The 9804-nt window shown below is 36.6% G+C and overlaps 1 protein-coding gene across 7 annotated transcripts in view; it reads right to left on the reverse strand.

Moving 5' to 3' along the window:
- The window catches only part of adam22 (ADAM metallopeptidase domain 22), a 64421-nt gene extending 54751 nt beyond the window's left edge, over positions 1 to 9670 (reverse strand). For 2 of the 7 annotated variants that reach the window (XR_009266282.1, XM_058746015.1), the window contains exons 1-3: positions 9271 to 9668; positions 8839 to 8999; positions 5818 to 5891 (exon numbers count right to left, since the gene is read on the reverse strand). Coding sequence is in view for 5 of the 7 variants with exons in the window: in XM_058746015.1 (XP_058601998.1) it covers positions 5818 to 5891; positions 8839 to 8999; positions 9271 to 9409 (374 nt within the window). In the remaining 2 variants the exon portion in view is untranslated. Of the gene's footprint in view, positions 1 to 5817; positions 5892 to 8838; positions 9000 to 9270 lie in introns of all 7 variants that reach the window. The other 5 variants (XM_058746018.1, XM_058746017.1, XM_058746016.1 and 2 more) reach the window with 4 other exon arrangements.
- Positions 9671 to 9804: the final 134 nt, after the last annotated feature.

The following is a 9804-nucleotide window of genomic DNA, read 5'->3' on the forward strand; positions in this document are numbered from 1 at the left end:
CATGTTGGACACAACTGACATGATGATAGATGTTAATGGCAATGCATGAAGTGTATTCATCTGACGTATATGTGCGTGTGTGTGTGTGTTTATCTCTAAAAGAAACCACTGTCATTTGAACTTGATATATAATTACAAGTATGAAATTCAAAACAAAACCAATCCATACAGCTCACTCAACAGCAATCAGACACACACCAGCATCTCAGCAGACGTGTCCTGTCACGGGTTTGATCTGATGAGACGTCACGCATGTGCTGACTGGGTCAGACAGAAGCTCATAGTCGCAGATGGCAGATGACACTGGGATTCTTCTGCACTGTGTTTTGCTGAGCTCAGACCCTACAAGGAGCCTGTGGGTGTTGCTTACAGGGAATTTTTTTAATTTTACTTCAGATTCATGTATAAAAGAAACATTATAACATTATACATTATAACTCTTGAGTCTCATAAATTAATATTTAAAATAAAAATTATTAATAATAGTCTAGAGACATTTAAGTGCTTGTGAGTATGAGAAAGAAAAGATATGACAGAGATGTTTTGTGTTTCCAAATTAAACGTGTATACAGTTGGTAAATTTGATTTAAATTTCTGATTCAATTATTTATTTTGATTTATTTTGATGATTTATCAATATATATATATATATATATATATATATATATATAAGTGCTGTCAAAATTAGTGCGTTAACGCAGGCAATACATTTTCAGTTTAACGCGTTAAAATTGTTTAACGCCGTTAACACAGGTGCGGGGCCTAGGGTTGGCCACCCCACTCATAACTGCTAATTCTGTCTCTTTTTTCTTGACAAAAAGTGCATTTATTCAGTCACAGAACATCTTTACGAGCACATCAAACAGGAGACATTTCAGACGCGCGCTTCAACTTCACTTCAGCGTCGGCGCGAGTCAAACGAGCGTGGAAACTGTACTGTGCTCGGAGCGCGTGCTCTTCAATACACACACAAAGGTGTCGGCGCGCATAGCCTGTATCTTTTCATATCAAATTGCAAAAGAAACTACAAGCATGCAATGTCGTGATCAGTTAAGTCATGAAGTTACCAAAAAGGCGATTAAAGCTGCCATAAAACTGTGCATCCATGTGATGTTATCTATGAGTTACATTAAGAACATTTCTCTGAAATGGTTTTCAAAACTGTCCTGGAGCATCCTAGCACTGTCTCCCTCATCTAACACACTCGATTCAACTCGTCAGCTCATTAGAAGAGACTGAAATGGGTCAGAAAAGGTAGAGTTGAGAGAAAATACGATATGTGTCAGATCCGCGTCTCATTCAGCAGCAACATCTCTTAAAGAAATAGCAGCCAAAACAACATAACAACCAGCTGCTGTGATGCCTGTTCATCAAGAACAAAAGAAAAAAAGAGGAAATCAATAACTTTTGTAGTTTTAAGGATTCATCTGTATTTAGTTTAGAATTTAGTGTTTTATAACTTTATTCAATTTCTGTATATTTCTTCTGAGGGGCACAGGTAGATAAATATGACATTTATTATAATGGATTTATGTGAAGATTGTTTTAAGTTCACTTAAATTAGAAGTTATTTTTAAAGTCTAATAAATGTTAAAATTGATAGCCCTTAATTATAATGTACAGTTGAATGGCTATAGTCAATGGCTAAATATTAGGGGGAAACATTTTTATAGGGAAATCAGTATTAATTGGTATCAGTGATACTGGCCTTCAGTCATAAAAAAGATGCCATTAAACAAATATTAAAAATATACTGTCTTTATGTTGTTTGTACATTAATTTGATGATTGAATGTGAAATTATTGCAATATAAAAGTATATTTAAAAACTTTAATGTTAGGTGGGATTAATTGCGATTAATTTCAGAAAATTAATTATATAATTAGTTAATTTTTTAAAATCGATGGACAGCACTAATATATATATATACACACACACACACACACACACATCAAGGCTGCATTTATTTGATCAGAAATACAGTAAAAATATTATTATATTATCAATGTTGAAAATGGTTCAATATTAATTTTTTTGTGGAAAACATTTTTAGCAAGTTTTATTTGAAATAAAAATCTTTTGTAAGATTAGAAATGTTTTTTACTGTCAATTTTGATCAATTTAATGCATTCAGATTTGTTCTAAAATATCAAATAAACACAAAGAGTGAAGAAAAAACTAAATAAGATCTTTCATTATTTAAAAAAATAATGTGAGTTCCATAGTTCCATGAGATTTAGTTCAGGTCAATGCCTAAAACGTTAAACAAATCTTACATTTTAATACATTTGATTCATAAACCACATTCAAGACTCATTCTCTGACAATGTCTAATAGGAATTTTGCTTCACAGGTCAATTTAATTTGTTTTAAGGAGGTTTAGACGAAGGCAATGGAAAGCAAGACAAATATGGTATTTATCATGCAATATGCAATTATCAAAGATTTGATATTAATGGATGATTTGTCTGCATTGATTTCTGATTCAAAGGTGAGCTTGTGATTGTTTGTTATCTGTTCAGAGCTGCAGCTGTCTGTTCCCACCCCCCCAGCATCAGCGATATCTGACTGATTTTAATGCTTCCTTTCTGCCACATGGTCCGTCGTCACGACAACACAGCGTGATTGAAAAGCAGAAAACCCATTTGCTCCAACCGCTTTAATCAAACACACTCATTCATTATTCAGAACGCGTGAGAGGGTGCAGGGGGCAAGCCAGAGTGTGTGTGTGTGTGTGGACTGTTGGAGTTTGAGTCAGTGCACATTCAAATAATACAAGCAAAACAAGATTTTTTGAACATTATACAAATATGTTAATCCGATTGCTAAACTACAGATGACAAACAATTATCATATGAAAAAAACTTTCATGAAAACAGGTCTCAGCTGGAGGCCGGAGAAAAGCCAAATGCACACACAAACAAGTGAAAATCCCTAAGTCTTTAGAAACTCACAGAGAGAGGTGAGAGAATGAGAACGAAAGAATGAATTGGTTTCCTAGGTGGAAACTGGGAAAATAATCTGGACGCAGGTCAGTCGGGACGGATCCAACGGCCAGCTCACCATGGGCGCAGAAGAACAAACTAAACAGCGCAACACACACACTTCTGTGATTTTCTCTGCTTTATACTCACAGCACTATTCAAAGGGACAGAGGCAATCAAATCCATCCAGTCAGAAGCCATTAAAGCAGAAAATATACTGTACTGAACAAGACAAGCCACATGCAGACACAGAGAGAGAACATTGACTGATATAATAACCTGTTTCAATGGCTCTAATCCAAAACCTAGTTGAGCAGCCTACGCAGACAGGATTTTAAGGTATCAGAGGTGCGCTCTTGACGCGTCGGCTATTTAAAAAGGTAGCCAGCATGATGATTATGCTGCCTTCTAAAACCTCTGGCCAAATTCTATGGCAGCACTGCATGGAATGCAGTCCCATAATGCACTGCGACAACTTGTGAAAAACAACGTTACAAACAAGCAAAATACGACCTACCCTAGTGCACAAAAGTACCATTGCGCAGTGTGTATGGAACCAAACTGAACAACTAGTTGTTAATGACATTTAAGTGCACATCAGAGATGTATCTCTCTTCTGTATCCCAGGGAACGAGGTATGTCTTGACTTATTTGTGTTGCCTGATCTTGAAAAATAAAAATAGCAAATAAATAACCCCACGATAAACTTAAATCAAAATGGTTTATCTTGGAAAAAAGTCACATACCAAAATATCACAACCTGCATCTGCCTACTTTATTAACTCCGAAAAACTGGATTGATTCATGAGCCAAACCCAAACAACAAGCCCAAAGACGTATATTTAATAAGCGTGCATATAATAAGTGGACATGGCAACACCTCGAGAGCGTGCTTCGACTTTGAATATGAAATGTATTAGTGCACTTTTATTAAATTACTAATTACAAAGTATTAAATTATCAGCACTTTTTAAAATAAGTACAAATTAACATTAAATCAAAACAACTGCATGTTAAGAACTATATAGCCAAAACGTACAAACAATAATAAAGTAATAAAGGGGCAGTGAGGGAGTTTTCACATCAGAATTTTTTTTTCCAAAACTTCAGAATTGATTCCATTCCAAATAAATATGTTGGAATTTGGAACATAATGTGTACATTTATACATTTGTAAAATCACCAGTGTTAGATTTAGATAGAGCGAGTGACTGAGGATGTAGAAACGTGTAGGATAATCTGTCAGGTCGCCACTTGAGCTGCACATGATATAAATGGGAAAGACTGCCCTAAAGGCCTAGATGTCCTTTAATATTAACAGCAGTTTTGCATGTCATACTCTAATAAAGTGACTCCTTTAAAGAAGTAGAACTACATTAGAATGCCAACAGCAGAACACAAACACTCCATTCACAAAGGGCCTTACAAAAACACAGAGGGAGTTGCATCTTAAAGCCAGATTTTCTCTCCACCAAGATGTTTTAGGAGAAGCACAGACACTGAGGGAGAACACTGAAATATTCATGACGCATTATTATAATGAGATCAAATCTGCTGACTCTGACTCTGTCTGGCACCAGTTTAAAGTACAGAGGCAGTTGTGGTTGTAACAGTAAGAGTTAATGGATTGAATTTATGTGATGAATATGAAAGAAGTGAGGTTATGACTGAGTTTTGGTGCAGACCCATAGGAATTATACAATGAGCATCTATTCTGAAGACAATAAGAAATAAAGCAATTATAGCTTAGTTTTGTGAATCAGAACTTCAGAGTAATATCAGCATTAACAAATCACCTTCTAAAGATAAAATACTGATTATAGCACCAGGCTGAATCTCACAAAACCTGTCAAGAACATGCCAGATTGTAATTCAGTCCAAAATTGACAGAATTTTACAGAATTAACATTATATATTTCGTAAATATAATATTAAGTCGGTTTTAAGATGATATTTTTTTGCATTGTGTCATTTTCATAACTAATGTTTCATACTTCAAAATTTATTTAAAAACTAATTATTTGTAATGAAGCATAATTTCCACATAATTCTCATGCAAGAAAAAAATTGAATTTGAATTAGTATAATGTAAAGAAATGATAGATTCAGATTGATTTATAGTACAGTATTTATTCAGCATGCCAGTATTTGCTGTACTTTAATTTAGGCTGATTTAAATACAAAATTCATTGTTATTACAGTAAAGGGTATCTAATGAGAATCACAAATGAGAGTAATGAGAATTACAAAAAAATGTATTACGATAATGAGGATTAATTCTGTAAAAATGCAAGAAATCTTTAGGATCCTAATAAGGCTTCATTTTATTAATATAAAATACAGTTTATTTTTAATTTCAGATTGGAATGTGACCTTGATTTCATGACATAGCATAATATTAGTAAATGCATTAGGGCAGTATGGTTTCAAATTCAAAACAATCACAAAATGCAAAAACTGCCACTACAGGGCCAGTCAAATGAGAGCAAGCAAATAGAGAAAATAGTGATGTTTATCAGTATTAACATGTAATATAGGGAATCCTGACAGAAAGAGAGAGAGAGAGAGAGAGAGAGAGTGCGTGGCAGATGCCATGATCGATAGAGTGGTCAGGTCTTTCCCAATCCTTCAGCATAAATCATCAGCCATTATGATCATGCAGTCCATCAGCAGCAACATAAAACCCTTTGCAAATAGATCTGATGGGCATTAGTCATACCTCACACACTTCAGAAACACGCACACACACACACACACACACACACACACTGCATTTTTCCAGTGCTTTTCCAAACTCAAAGAGCTACATGACATCCTGGAAGCAGATACTCACTGGTTCAGTTCCACGTCTAAAATGAAGGTCTGTCCGAAGGCCTGCACCTGGAAGCTAGCCTGTGCCATGTGGTTCTGTAGAAGAGACAAAACAAGATGATACCTGGTCATTCTCATCTCTTACGATGCCACACATGAGCTGAGACAATAAAAACTGTAAAATTAGAACATATTTAGTGTTTTGGGAGAGAGAAATAAAATTAGATATTGTTTTTATGCATAATTCCAGTCCTCAGTAGGTATATTTACATGCACCCATTTTTGTCAATCCGAGTGAATTCAAACCAATTTCAGAATCTGAAAGTTTTGTTTATATGAACCCTAAACTTTGCAATCCGATCCACATTTTAGTTTACTTCAAGGTATTTCTGAATCTGATTGAGAAGGTGGTATTCAAGTGTGTTTACATGCAGTGTATTTTTTTCTAATGATCGGATTCCTTCAGGTCAGCACCCTTTCATTCCAATCTAAATTGCATTCTCATTGAGGTGTTAACATGAAGGCTTTTCAATCTGATTGAGCATCAATTTGATTACTAATGGATATTTGGGTGCATACAAACGTACCTAGAATCACATGAAATCATTCTAATATTCTGATTTGCGTTTAAGAAACATTTCTTATTATTATTAATGTTGAAAACCGCTGTGATGCTTAATAGCCTCAGGATTCAGGATTCTTTGAATAGAAAATTCAAAAAAGAACATTTATTTGAAGTAGAATTGTACTGTCACTTTTTTAATGGTTTAATGCATTCTTGTTAATCAAAAGTATATTTTTAGTTCATAAAGAAAAAAAGTCAAGGTGCCACACATGAGCTGAGACAATAAAAACTGTAAAAATTAGAACATATTTAGTGTGTCGGGAGAGAGAAGTAAAATTAGATGCGCTAATTGCTTTTTTTTATTCATCACGGGTACACTTTGATGTGCAGAACTGGTGGCTGTGTGGGTGTGTGTGTGTGTTCGCTGATGGTTAATTCACTGCCTGCTTGGGGCCCATATGGCCAGGGCCGTATAACACCCCCTCAGGGGAAAGAGAAGCTTTTGGGTTGCAGCGCATTGTTCTCGTGGCTTGTGAGTGGATGTGTATGTGTGTGTGTGTGTGTGTGTGTGAGGGGGGCAGACAGGGCAGAAATAGAAGCATATGAGGGAGGTGAGGGGAGTCTAACACTCCCCAGGGAACACACCTCTCCCTAAACCAGCAAAGCCTAGTTATCAATAAAAATGGAAGGAGAACGAAGGGGTGGAAAAAATACGGAGGGGGAGATCCTCTACACTTCACCCATCAGTGACCCCCTGAATGAAGCTACCCTCCCCGAGACACACCCACATCCATCTACTGCCCCTCGAATGATTGTGTATTTGAGTGTCATGTCTAAACAAGATGCACAATAACACACAAATCTAATAAAGAGATTCAGAGTGTTTTCTAGAAACTGTGTAAGATGAGAGGGCTGCAGCTTTCTGCCCATTACGTCTTTGGTATCATCGATTGCCGTTTCATTATATTAGAGTTTTAAACTGTTCAACTAGATTTTTTTCTGATCTACATTTTGTGTTAAATAAAGAAGATCTAAAATTAGCAAGCTTCCCTTTGTTTGTTTTTTCAGGCATCAGTGAACATCTATAAATAAATATAGTCTTCAATCTTCAAAAAGATCCAATTGTGAGCCAAAACGTGGAGCTAAAAACAGACCTGAGCGTAGCTGAATGTATTTATGAAAAAATATATTTCACTGGCATATGCTTCTAATCCAATCTCTAATGTAGTACGATATATAACACCACAATGATTAAATCAATACTATGCATTGGCATGATGAAAAACCCTTCGCCTCAATTATACAGAGCTCAGCTGCAGACGTCAGACAAAGGGTTAAGCCGCACACGTGCACACACAGCCTGAAGCACAAAACAGCGACGTTGGGACACATGTACAGACATTCTAACATTCAAAGAGACTCGTTGGCCATGAGCGATTGCGTATCTGTGCTTTTGAGAATTATTCAGTCACGCAAAGTATGAGCAACAAAGTTCCTGAGCAGTCACGATGGACAAAATGCTTAGACAATTGAGCTTTCACTCAAAAATCATTCTAATCAGCATATTAACATGATGTCTGAAGAATCATGTGACACTGTAATAGAGAAATGGCTGCTTAAAATTCAACTTTGCAATTGCATTAATATATTAATTTTTTCAAATAGAAAACAGTTATTTTATATTGAAATCTTATTTCAAAATATTACAGTTTTTACTGTATTTTTGATCAAATAAATGCAACCTTGGTGAAAAACATTCTAAAAATCGTAATTATTCCATACTTTTTACCAGTTACATATATCAATTTTACTTTCAAACATTAAATACAGCTCATTTGTGAGTTAATGTGATATCAGCTCACTCAAGAGTGTCTTATTCACTATCTTTCAAGCCAGGCAAAGCAAGAACAAAAGAAATGGCATGTCCATAAACCTCTAATAGCATTACACGCTCAACCGAGAAACCAAATACAAAGTACATTTGCCAGTTTATTGTTTTCCTTTTATCATCATGGCCCAGGTTTTGAGTCTCTGATTCAATATTTTGCTGAATAATGGATTGTAGTTACATCATTAATCAGTCTCTGATATTTCTGTGTTATTTAATAATGTAAAAAAAAAAAAAATGCAATATCTCTATAGGCTGATAAATCTCCAACACATGAGCTGCTCATTTGTTCTTTCTGTGTCCTTTGTGTTTCCAAAGCTGTGATGCCACGAGATGCCTCAGGAGGCCTAAGCACCAGCATCTTCCGGTAAAATGTGCTGTTTTGGTTCATTAGATCACCCTCAAATGGCTGGAATTAACTTCACAGCGCTCTCAGACCACCCAGGGCCTGACTATAAGACTCGGAAAGAGAGTAAAAGAGAAAAACATAAACATCTTTAGAAGAGCAGCGTGTCTCCAATGGCAACGGGAGGAGAGAGCATCCTTGTGACACCCAGATGACATCCAAACATGAGATGAAAAATACACACCTGTTTTCTGTCAGAGCTCAGTCGAACCCGTGTGTTGAGAACATCATGAGCGGCCTGACTGTCTCCGTCCATTCGGTACACTAACCGGACCGGTACCGTGTTCTCTCTCCCGAGGAACCTGGCGTCATCACGCCGAGCCCTCGTCTTTACCAAGGCGTCTCCTAGAATAATAAAAACACGGGAGCATGTTTTTAACACCTATATATTTTTCAATTGATTTACATGTATGAAATTGGACATAATATTCTGTTTAGATACGATAAATAATAATAAATCACGGCTCAGGGTCGGCTATTTACCGTTACATACATATTATAGTTGTTTACATCACCTGAAACGAATGCGGTGGGCGTAAAATACGACACTAAAATGGTAAAAATACGCCAAAATTGTTTTGTTTTTTTAATGAAATGTATAAAAATACACCCTCACCGTAATGAGGCAGGGAGAAGCTGGTATGTATCACAGAAATCATCACCGCTGCAAAGAGGCACAGAAAGGAAATCCCGACATGGAAAGGCATCATTCCCGCATCCATTCGGTTCAGAAAATCGCGGTTAATCATATACATCCCAAATTACACGATACACGAGTTAAATCCCAAGTTAAACCCGATTTTCCGTCTCCCTCAGGAAGGCGCGCACATCCTCTCGCGCGCAGCCTCTGCATCGAGACGCGGCTTGCGCAAGCGGCGGGCGCGTTCTGGAAAACTAAAATCAGGACCTTTTTTCTTCACCGAGCAGAAGCCACCACCTCCTCCTCAGCAAGACATCAATAATATCCAGCCGCCTCACTGCAGAAACGCCTCATAAATATACATGAGCGAGCTGCACGCGGGATGACGGGTAGTGTAGTGTGTGTAGACCTGCTGTCACCTTCTGCGCCAGAACTGATATGCAGCATAAGAACAGTGAAACACAATGGTTGATATGGAAATGTATCAAATAGTACTAGTACTAAATAATA

The sequence above is a fragment of the Onychostoma macrolepis genome, chromosome 16 (genome assembly GCF_012432095.1).
Source record: "Onychostoma macrolepis isolate SWU-2019 chromosome 16, ASM1243209v1, whole genome shotgun sequence".
Taxonomy (NCBI): Eukaryota; Metazoa; Chordata; class Actinopteri; order Cypriniformes; family Cyprinidae; genus Onychostoma; species Onychostoma macrolepis.